General features: G+C 28.6%; 1 protein-coding gene across 2 annotated transcripts in view; it reads right to left on the bottom strand.

The window, feature by feature from the left end:
- Positions 1-1,423: 1,423 nt before the first annotated feature.
- The window catches only part of Actbeta (inhibin subunit beta), a 445,919-nt gene continuing 435,728 nt past the window's right edge, over positions 1,424-11,614 (bottom strand). The window contains exon 4 of one of the 2 annotated variants that reach the window (XM_075355003.1): positions 1,424-2,305. In XM_075355003.1, the coding sequence (XP_075211118.1) occupies positions 1,712-2,305 (594 nt within the window). In that variant the 3' untranslated portion in view covers positions 1,424-1,711. The remainder of the gene's footprint in view (positions 2,306-11,614) is intronic. The other variant, XM_075355004.1, reaches the window with a different exon arrangement.

The raw sequence follows: 11,614 nt of genomic DNA, 5'->3' as shown, positions 1-11,614 counted from the left end.
TCCCGATACATTTATATAACAAAGTACTTGCCACTAATTGGTTTAGGCACGTTCACTGCATGAGAGTAATGTTTTATCAGTTCTTTCAAAATGTATTTATCTTCACCACTCCTATATAATATTTATTTATAATAATTCACATAAATATATATATATTTTTTTTGTAAATTTATAACTTTCTATTTATTTATTATTGTTTTGTGTATGAGTGTGACTGTGTGTGTCTGTGTAAATGTATATGAATATACTTGTTATAACAATTTGAAAACCATTTCATAATTTTTCCTAAAATCTTTTTGTGTACACGTACACATACATTTATAAATTTTTTTTTAACAATAGTTAATTCCCAAATGATATCTATATTCTATTGTTATGGACTTAATGGTTATTATTATTATTATTATTATTATTATTATTATAATATCACTCAATATTTAATTATCTGGTATCAGATAGCCACTAATTTAATGGTTTTAGAGATTACAAGAATGGTCTTGAAATCTAGCTTGGTCAAAAAATTTTACTTTTGAAAAAATGCAGTCAATAAAGTAAATAAATGACAGGAACACATATTAATTTTGAATAAATATTATAACATGTTAAAAAAAGTATTTATATATATATAAAGCAATATAAATATCTGTCTATAACAAATTAAATGAAGAGGACACATTTGAATATTATATTACCATAGTGCTTAATTATTATATTTTTGACTTCTTAAAATTAAATTTCATCAAAATATCACCTGATGAAATTGTAAAAAAAAATCACCTTTGTAAAATTGCTGATGAAAAAGAAACGAAAAATTTGTTTAAGTAGATATAAAGGAATAACCTTTCTAACTGATTCATTTAATATAAAATTGACCAAACTATTTAAATTTTTTTTTGAAGTTTTGATTATCATATAATTTATAATAACATATTATAAAATATACATAATTATACCTATTACATAATTTCCAAACAAATTTTGGTGATTTATATTCAGATCAAACAATAATAAATCTGTTGCTGAAATAAAATAAGTAATTAATAAGAAATTAAATTTTAGGAAATTATTTTTTTAAATTAGAAAATTCATTCTTCTATAAGTAAGTTGTTAACCAACTTGGTTAACTTCTCTAGTTTAATATAACAAAAGGAGAAAAGTCTTATTTATCCATTCTTTAAAAAAAAAAAATATTGTATTGATTTGCAAAAAGCAGTTTATATTACATTCAATTATTAAAAAAAAAGAATCTTTTTGTATAACTTCAGAGTAACAAAAAATTTCTTTTATATGTACTTCCGACTTATAAAAAGAAACTTTATAGGTTAGTAATACTCATTTGAAATAGTGAAGGTATAATACTTAAGTGTGTGTCTGAATTAATATAGGCCTATTTATAGATTTGTATGTGTATATATATATATATATATATATATATATATATATATATATATATATATATGTGTGTGTGTGTGTGTGTGTGTGTGTGTGGGCGCTCGCGTTCCTATTTTCAATATTTATAATACTATTGATGATGTAACCACTATGTTTAAGATATATATCAAATATTTTTTTCTGTTAGTTACATATCTTTTATATAAAAAATGTGTAATATTAAAATGTAATACTTTTTATAAAACAAATTTGAAATATATCATACGTATCGCCGATGCCATCCATTCGGGGACAGCAGTATTCAGTCATAAAGAAGGATTCACGGGCAGCCACACTCGTCTACCACCATCTTTGGTAAGTCCCTCTTAATGATGTTGCTGTCAGGACCGAAATAAATAAGTGACATAGAAGAAAATTTAAGAGGCGCACAACAAGGCTGCATTCCTGATAAGCGATCCATCTTACGGTATTCCTCTATGACGTGAGTGTAATAGTTGAGGTAGGTGTCTGGAGTTCGATGTGTACCGCAGTCACCCTTGCAGTAGTTGGCGAAATAACCGGTCGGAGCGATGATCCAGTCTTCCCAGCCGAGTTGTTTAAAGCTGACAAAGAAACGTTGTTTACAGCATTGCTTTACTCCTCCTGTACATTCAAGGGCGCGTCGTCTTATTCTTCTAGTTACAGCCGGCTCTGTATATACTACTAAAAATGGCCGTTCGGAATCCGATTCCTGAAACAATACGGCATCGACCATTTTATTGCAGCCGCTGCAATCGACCAAGAGTCTTAGGCGATCCCTTAAACCGGAACTATACCAGCTTCTAACAGTTACCGTTAAATCGAACTTTTGCCAACCAAGAGCTGATAACGTCACTGGCAGCGAAGCAGACATCTCTGTATATTCATCGAAATCCTGAAAAAAAAAAATTATAGCTTTATCAAATTTTTAAAATTGTATTTATTTTTGCTAATAAATTAAGTTATTTCTAAACAACAAAAGTTAACACAGTCATTTTCACACTACCTATTTAAGAAAAACTTTGTCAAGAGTTGATTATTTTATATTTTTTTATAAATGAAATTTTATAAAAATGAATATTAAGGTATAAAATGATAGTTGAGTATTTACAGAGGTAATATTATCATTATTACCTCTTCAAATGATTAACGTGAAGGAAATTTCCACATCGAGATGGGATTAATACGAAACTGTTGAAATAAACAGGCTTCAGTTAAAACGGAGTTTTTATAAATTTATTAACCTTTGTGGGAGGAATCTTCAAACTGTTACTGATTGTAGATAATGCGATTAATTCAACATTTAAAAACGAGACAGGGAAGTTGTTCCAGTTATAAAGACGTCAGTCTGCTGTTTAATTAGTAAAAAATTCTTAATAAATAATTAAAGCGAAAAATGTTGCCATGTTGACCAGCCGTTCAACGACGGACTATAATTTCATTAAAAAAAATTTAATTAAGGAAAAAGGAGAGTTGGCCAAAAGATCCTAACAAAATTTTACACACACACACACACACACACACACACACACATGTATATATATATACTAAATAAGCTAGAAAATTATCCAAATTAATAGAAAATTTTCTTATGCAATTATAGAAACTGTGTACCCGTATACCCTGCGTACCCGCGTAACCGTATACCGTGTAGTGGTTGTTCAGCATGTTAAAAAAAATGTTGTTCAGCATGAATATTTAAAAAAATGAATTGAGGCATATAAATATAGGAAAAATGTATAAATACTGCATTGAATAAGCATGAAAAAGCTAACAAACATAAATTTGATCTTGATAAAGTTAAAATTTTAGAAAGGGAACCTAATTCCGTAAAAAAACAAATATATTGGAGATGGTCCACATTAAAAAGGATATAAATTCTATAAATAATAGAATGGACATATTTGATTTAATATTATATTTGCTAATGTATTTTAAATTAATAGATTAAAATGGGTTGTGTATTATTGGTTATTTGTTGGATTTAGTTTTATTTTGTGTAGTTATGGTTTTTTGATTTAGGATTAGTATGTTTTGTTTGGGTTGTAACTTATTGTTTTCTTTGGAATGGGTAGTGGGAGTATCTGTGAAAGTGATTACATTTATAGAAGTGGGGCTTTTTGTTTTATTAGATTAGGTGGTGGGGGGTTTATAGGTGTTTGCTGGTTGTTTTTTGTCATTTGTGGTTTGTCTTGATAAAGTCCTACATCTTGGACGAAACGTCGAGGTTTTCTGCTTTTGTTTTTCTTGTTTTGTTTGTTTGGTTGTTGACCTAATGAACTGCATTAGAAAATTTTCTATTAATTTGGATAATTTTCTAACTTTTTTAGTTTTTTGTATTTGTCTATCCAAAGAATAGAGTTTTGTTATTATTTTATATATATACACATACACTTTCGTTATTGTACAAAGGTGTCAACTTGATAGTATCCATAACTAAGACAAAGATTTTGACTTTTAATGACGAAAATATTGTTGTACGGTCTAAGAAAATTTAGGACGATAAAAGCCAAGTGTCAAGTAATTTACTTACCTTAGTTGTGAAGTAAGTGTTGACAGAGAGATTGACGCTTTAAAGAAGGTTGCTTGATTCTAGAATGTATGTGGAACAAGTAAAAGGTTGTTAATGAAGAAGGACAGAAAGAATACGGAAAAAGTTGAACAATATTTAGACTGACCCTACGTTAATGCATGGATCAGAGGCCTGGTATTGACGTAGTGAAATAAAAATTAATAGAATCAGCCCAAATGAACTCCCTAAGAGCTGTTCTATAAACCATATAGGCTAACATGGAAGGATCATCTAGAAGTAACGAGTGAGGAGATTTGAATGTAAAACTACAAAAAACAAGAAATCTTGGAATTAAATTAAAACTGATTTAATAATCAGCCTAATTCGAGAAGGGATAAAATTAGTAGATGAAGATAAAGGAAGAGTTACTTAGACAACGGTCACAGGATTCTTTCATTAAAAAATTGTCTTCAAAATAAAATTAGTACTAACAAATGAAACCCACCGGGTTGGTCTAGTGATGAACGCGTCTTCCCAAATCAGCTGATTTGGAAGCCGAGAGTTCAAGCGTTCAAGTCCTACTAAAGCCAGTTATTTTTACATGGATTTGAATACTAGATCGTGGATACCGGTGTTCTTTGGTGGTTGGGTTTCAATTAACCACACATCTCAGGAATGGTCGAACTGAGAATGTACAAGACTACACTTCATTTACACTCATACATGTCATCCTCATTCATCCTCTGAAGAATTATCTAAACGGTAGTTACCGGATGCTAAACAGGAAAAAGAAAGAAGGTAGTAACAAATGAATTTACCAGATCCCCAGTACGCCTTGAAACGTGCCTAATGACACGTACCTCTATGAAAATAGAAGAATCAATGAAATTAATGCACAACTGTATTAAAGAAGAAGAATAAACATTTTTAAAAACTTAGAAATCTTCAAATTAAAAAATAACAATAAAACTATCATAAATGAACAGATCAAAATCAAGTGGATATCCTTCTAAAGAACCTTAGTTTACTGAAAACAGGAAATAGATAAATAAAATTAATAAATAAATATAATTGTTAATAACAAATAATCAAGGAGGTTAGATAAGGGATGACGTCAAATAAAGGTAAGGGCGTTGACTAAACGTTATATAAAGACTAACAGAAATTTAAAAGTACCAGTACAATAAGCTTTGACAATGGAGTTATTTCGAAAAGCGTCAACATACGAGGTTAATAAAAGAATGAAGCTAAGAAAGGTACACAGTACTCAACTTAGAAATCATAGTGTTCTTAGCAGAATATATAATAATAATCATTATCTTAATAACAATAAAACTTAAAGGCTTTAACTTGAAGTTATAGGTAGTTCAAAAATATATATTTTTAAAAAAATACATATTTATAAAAATTAAAAAAAATATTCCAGCTATTTCATAATTATTTAAAAAATCTTACTAGAAACAAAATGTGTTATGTTTTGAACACTTTTATATATTTAAATTTACAGATTATTTTATTAAAACTTCCTTTTTTTGTGTTTTCATAAGGAATTTAAACATTAATGCATTTTCCCTATTTTAGCCTTTATTGAAGGAGGTGTTAGATTTAGAGAAATCTCCACTTAAGCAAATTTTTTAACCTTAACCTATAAATGAATATTTTTAGAAAATATTTTCTTAAAATTTATTCACCATATAAAAAAATATAATATTCCGGTCTTTTTTTGGTTAAAATTCTTTATTTTTATTATAAAAAAATTAACTTTTCATTTTTCTTTGTCACTTCAAAGGCAATTAGAATTTAAGTAGTTTTGGCCTCTATAATATACCCCGGACCCAAAATAATTTTTCTCATTACTATCTCAAAAATTATACTCTAATTTTTTCAATATTTTTATGCAGCTCTTTTTTAAAGTTATTTTTTTTTTGTTAAGAATCACTTCTTTACAAAATGACTTTTACTAAATGTCCTCACAGAGTAAGGGAGCCCCAGAATTAAAAATTTTCTTATTTAATTTGGAAATTTTAATGCTTAAATCTTCTTTTAGTTATCATTAAGAAAAAAGAAATAAGACTTTATGATTGAATTGAAAAGATTTTGGAATGAAAAAGATGTGCAAGATATTATATGACACGTTCAAGTCATGAAATACTTTGCCAGCTTTTTTTATTAAATTATCTGTTACCGATTTTGTTTTACTTTATAGTTTTATCATTTAAATTAATTAAACCAATCGTTAATTTTGATTTTTACTGTTAAACTCAAAGCCAATTTAAAGTTATAATCAAATGCAGGTCTCCGTGGTGAAAAGATTGCGTTTCAGCCTTTCGTTAAAAAAAATTCTTGGTTCCTCCTAATCTTTAATCAAACTTCGATTTTTTCATACTTACACTATATATACGAGTATGTTTCAGTAAAAAAACTTACAGTTTTCCAAAATTTTAATTTTGTGAAAAAAAACAAAACATTTTTCTTCAAATAGTAAGATAGTTAACTCAGATTAGAGAAAAATATATTTATCAGTTAATTTTTAGCCAAATTGTCAATGGACTTTTCATGTTAATAAGTTAGTTCCAATATGAAGTCGACACCAGATATTGTGACATTTGTTTTGAAAATTAGTAGATGACGGCTCAATTTGTATTGCTGAAATTAATTATCAAATAGGTTTGAATTAGAAAAAAGTTTGTAACATTAAAAATCCGGCCAAATACGTTAAGTTCAAAATATTTTTAAAAAATATCTAAAAATAAAAAATAGTCATGCCACTTTAATAAATTCTTTAAATACAATAGAATAAAATATATTATCAATGTATATAACAGAACATGTCGTGACTGATTCATAATCAATGCCTAGTAAGAACTACTGAAGATAAATTGGTGAAAATTTGTATACACGTATTCTTACCGCTCACTAAGAACGAATTATTTTAAATTCCGAGTATAAAGGGTTAAAATGAAGTAACAATGAAATTATTTATGGTATGTGTAATCTTCATATGAGTATTTGAAAACTAATTTCTTGATTTGTTTTAAATTTAAACTTGAAAAGGGTGAAGAAAGGTAAAAACTTTCGAACAATGACTGCAAATTTTTCCCATTTCCGACTATATTAAACGAGATATTTACTCTACTTAGACTTACAAATACTCTTTAAATAAATACCTAAACACCATTTCCGGGTTTTTTGAATTTTAATATTAGGGGTAAAGAAACATAATTTTTTTTTCTTTACATTTTAGATTTTTGCGGTTTTATGCTACAGCTATTGAATCAATCTTTATGGGATTTGGTAGCATTATGATGATAATTTATGTTTTTTAATTCTGATTATGTATTTCGCCAACGAAGCCGTGACGGAAAATTTAAAATCCAATTAGTGGATCCTGTAATGACCAAACTGTTTCTTTGAAGAAATTGCAATACATCGATCGTTTTTGTAAAGTAAACAGATTTTAATTTTTATTTACTATTATTATTTTCATAAGCATGAATTTAATGAACACAGGAGGATCCAGGGGGTAGAACTCCTGGTTAGACCGGAAGGACAAGCGAAGCGAGCTCTGACCGGCTCAACATCCCTGACTGCGAAGCGAAACGCAAGTAACAATATAGCGCGGGCGAAGCGCGACAGAGATGCTAGTATAACATAAAAATAATAAATCTTTAGATTAAAAATAGAATTTTTGAGTTTAAAAAAAATTATTTTCTGTTCATTATTTGATTGTAGTGGTTTTTCTCTCATTTTCTAATTAAATGAATAAAATATAATCAAATTATTTAACAAAATTAAATATTGTAACTGTAAGAAAAAGAAAAAGTTATTTGTGTAAAATACACTTAGCTTTCTGGAAAACATATTATATAAGGAAGAAAGTCTACTCGTGTACTCACACAAGTACACTTTGCATGAGTTTGCTTGCATGAGTGTTTGCATGAGTTTGTACTTGAATAATCACACGTAATTGAGATAACGCGTGAGTATGCATTAGTAATTCTCTTTGTATAGCTTTATTTATTTTTACTTAAAGCAAACAATCTGATGTAGAATTACCAGCTATTTTTTTTTTCTGAGGAAGAGAGTTAAAAAGTATTAGATATTTACTAGAAACTTGTTGACTCCTTATTCGGTTAAAACATATATAATATAATTTTTTATATTATTATTTTATTTTATTTTTTATATATTATTTATAAATATAAAGAAATAAAATTACTCTAAAAAGAGTTTAAGAAAACCCTTAACAACGGCCTATCAAAAGTCAAACCGTATGTATAAAACATCACTTCATCAATAGCTGTGTTATTTGGTAATTTGATGAAAATTAATTTTTACAAAATTTCCTGTTAATGTCCAAAAAGCGCTGTAGTGATTTTTTTTCATATTATATTCTTAAAGGGAATTTAAGTGTGATTTTATAACAGATTTTTAGTAAATTTTATATTTCGATTAAATACGAAAGTTTCGAGAAGTAATTGATGTCCTCAGCACGATGATTCATTGACCAGATGGTTGAATATGCCGAGGAGGCATATATATATATATATATATATAGTAGGCTCCTGTGGTATATTCAATTGTCTGGATTGGATGGAGAATTATCGCGCTGAGAAAATCACTCACTAATCATTATACCGGCAGCTTTATGTATTTTCGTATAACAAACATTCTGTACACTGATAATAGTTCAGGTACAATTTTAAACGATCTAAAGAACCTGGAAAATGAGGTAGAGCTCAAAGATGTAGAAGAATGGCTGGTTGGAGGTGGTTATGATTGGAAAAACTTGAATGGTCAATAATTGAACAGGAATCTGAAGAAGATGAAGATATCAGCGCTGAAAAGATAACACATTCGGATACAAAACGAATGCTCGTTTTTGCTCGTAAATACATTGAATTACACTTCAATTCGACATCAATGGACGTTTTGTAAATAGAAATTGGAAAAATAAAGCGGCCAGAGCACGGTTATCAAAACTGAAACAAAGAGATATAACAAACTTTTTTAATGCAACTGCCAATAAGGAATACGAGCGCTGTTTTTGTATTTTTGTATCTTTTATCCATTTCAAAAAAAGGTTTTACGTTTTATATGAACGTTTTTGTATGTAATAGTTCTTTTACTCAATTTATATTATTACTTTTTACGTATTTAGGATATTTTTTTGTTTTAATAATTTTTTTGTCTCGGGGTAATATATATATATATATATATATATAATATTAAAAATTAAAATAATAGATAGTTATAAAGGTTAAAAATGAGGGCAATACATCATATACAGTATAAAAAAGGAAATAAATTCAGCAGTTCTGAATAAAGGGAGTTCCATTAACATTCATAAATTTCAGTTTGTAATTTAATCGTTCAATTAAATTCACTTATTATTGTGAATGTATTATTTATCAACGAAAATTTATACTAAAAAGTTTAATTTTTAATATCTTTTTCAAGAAGTTTCTGGGTTTATGTCAGAAGAATCTAGGAGAAATTTTACGGAGAGATGTCCTTAATAAATATTTGAAAATACTTTTTAAAAATAAGTAAAATTTTATATTAAAATGTATGTGTTAACAAAAAAAAAAAAAAAAATTACTATACGTAAACATTTTCATTTTTTTTTTTTGAGATTTCGGCATCGACTGGTTTTGGACATTTTACCCTAAAAGAATGGAAATTTGTAGCGTATGAAATATGTCATGCTTGATCAGGATTCGAACTAGGACCTCCAGATTTAAGGCTGAGACACTACCACTCCGCCACGGAGATCGTCTTCATTGTTTTTATCATTCTTGGGCATTTATTGAGTAAATGAAATTTCAGTTATTAGACGTTTTTCTATTAGTAGTTATAATCCAGAATTATTATTTTAATAAGTATAAAAAAATATGAGCATTTGTTAAAATAAAAAAAAGCAACCACTACTACACACAGAAACATTGTTTCATCATTTTATTAATGAAATAAAATTTTGTAGGTTGGCAGAAAAGTGACTGGAAAATAAAACAAAGATTATGTACGATTTACTATTATGAAGTTTAAAATTCATTTATCAAAGTGTAGCGTGACTAGAAGAGTTAAAATTTTACGGAATATACAGTGAACTTACAGCTCTTGTAAGACAGTAGAGTAAATTAAACACGCTTCTTGTACAGTAGTTCCACTTGATTTTACGTAGATTTCATAAGAAAGCTACCTATTGTAATGAGTACCATGATCGACCTCCAGAAAATTTTGACATATCTTCGCGTCAGACCCCAAAACCACCGTCAGTTTAAAATTTATCTATACATTTATATATATTTCACTTCTTGTGCAAACGATAACTGCCGTAATTTTGCGCCAGTCACTTTCAAATTGATACCTAAAATATAACAACCCAAAATCTCGGTGGAGTTTGTTAATGGGAAAAATCTGACTGGGAGGCTTTTTCGAAAAAACAAAATATCGCTGTTACTTTCTTATTAAGTAAAATATGAACTCGTTTAAAGTTCTTACTATTCTTTGGATAAGAGCCTAAAACTTATCTAAGTAAAGTATTTTGATATCACCAGTCATTGCCCCAGGGGGAGGAAAAAATTGGGGTTTTGAAGACAAAAAAAAATCATACCTCACTTAATAGGCACAGTGTCGAATCAGTTTAAAGTGGTCGTTAGTTCTCTAAACATTACCTAAAACGTTTGTCTGAAACAATTTTTGGTATGACCAACCGTTACGGCAAGGGGTGACCAAAATGTTGCTGGAATTGTAAGAAGATGGGGCTTGTCGTATTCTAAACATGTGAAATTTTTTTTCACATGCAACTATTGTCGTATTGAGTAAATTTGGAGTTTTTCTTAACTTTGTGGTGGAAATCATTTTTATCCTCTACTTAACACCGGTGAAATCTACCTCCGCCTTCCGGCGTGCCGAAAGGGATTTTTATTCTTACTTTAGTGAATTTAACTTCAAAAATAGTCTTCCGTTAACTATATATTTAATTTTACTTTCTCGTCTAGATAGTCCGTCTAAAATAAGGTATTGCAATCGGTCAAATTTGGGCATATGCGGTTTTCACCGGATCTAGACGTTTTGACACTTAGGAACTTAAAAAACCGAATGGAAATTTTTCCAATATTGGTGTTCATATATTATTGTGTATGTGTTCGGTGTTGGTCTCTAAATCACTTTATATCTCCAGAATAACTGAACCGATTTTGACCAAACTTGGTCAGATTACTTCTATATATGGGGCGTTGTTGCAATTTAATTTTCAACTTCAAACGTCAAGGAGGGTGAGGCTGAAGAGCAAGGTCATCCTCAGTATCTCGAGGTTTCGCCTAATTAAGTTCCTGATTTTCTTAAGCACATTTGTTAACGATCTAAGAAGAATAATATCTGCAAAAAAAGTTGCAAAATTACACTGTCTCTCCCAAAAAATGGCATCATGATGTAAATATAGACCAAACACATATGATGTTGGGATTCATATTAAATTTATAGGAAGAAAATAGTATTAGTCGATTAATAAAAATGCTACTTATTATGTTACTTCTGCAATGATATTTACGTTTAATATACATACTAATTAAAAATTATTAAAGTTGATTACTAAAATTGAAAATTGGTCGTTTTAGGGGTTATAGAGAATTGTAAGTAAAGCTTTAGTAATATATATTTACACACTAATCAGATATCACGTTATAG

Source organism: Lycorma delicatula, chromosome 1 (assembly GCF_047948215.1).
Source record: "Lycorma delicatula isolate Av1 chromosome 1, ASM4794821v1, whole genome shotgun sequence".
NCBI classification, from domain to species: Eukaryota; Metazoa; Arthropoda; class Insecta; order Hemiptera; family Fulgoridae; genus Lycorma; species Lycorma delicatula.
Note: the sequence above shows the minus strand (reverse complement) of the source record. Positions and strands in the feature narration are given on the sequence as shown.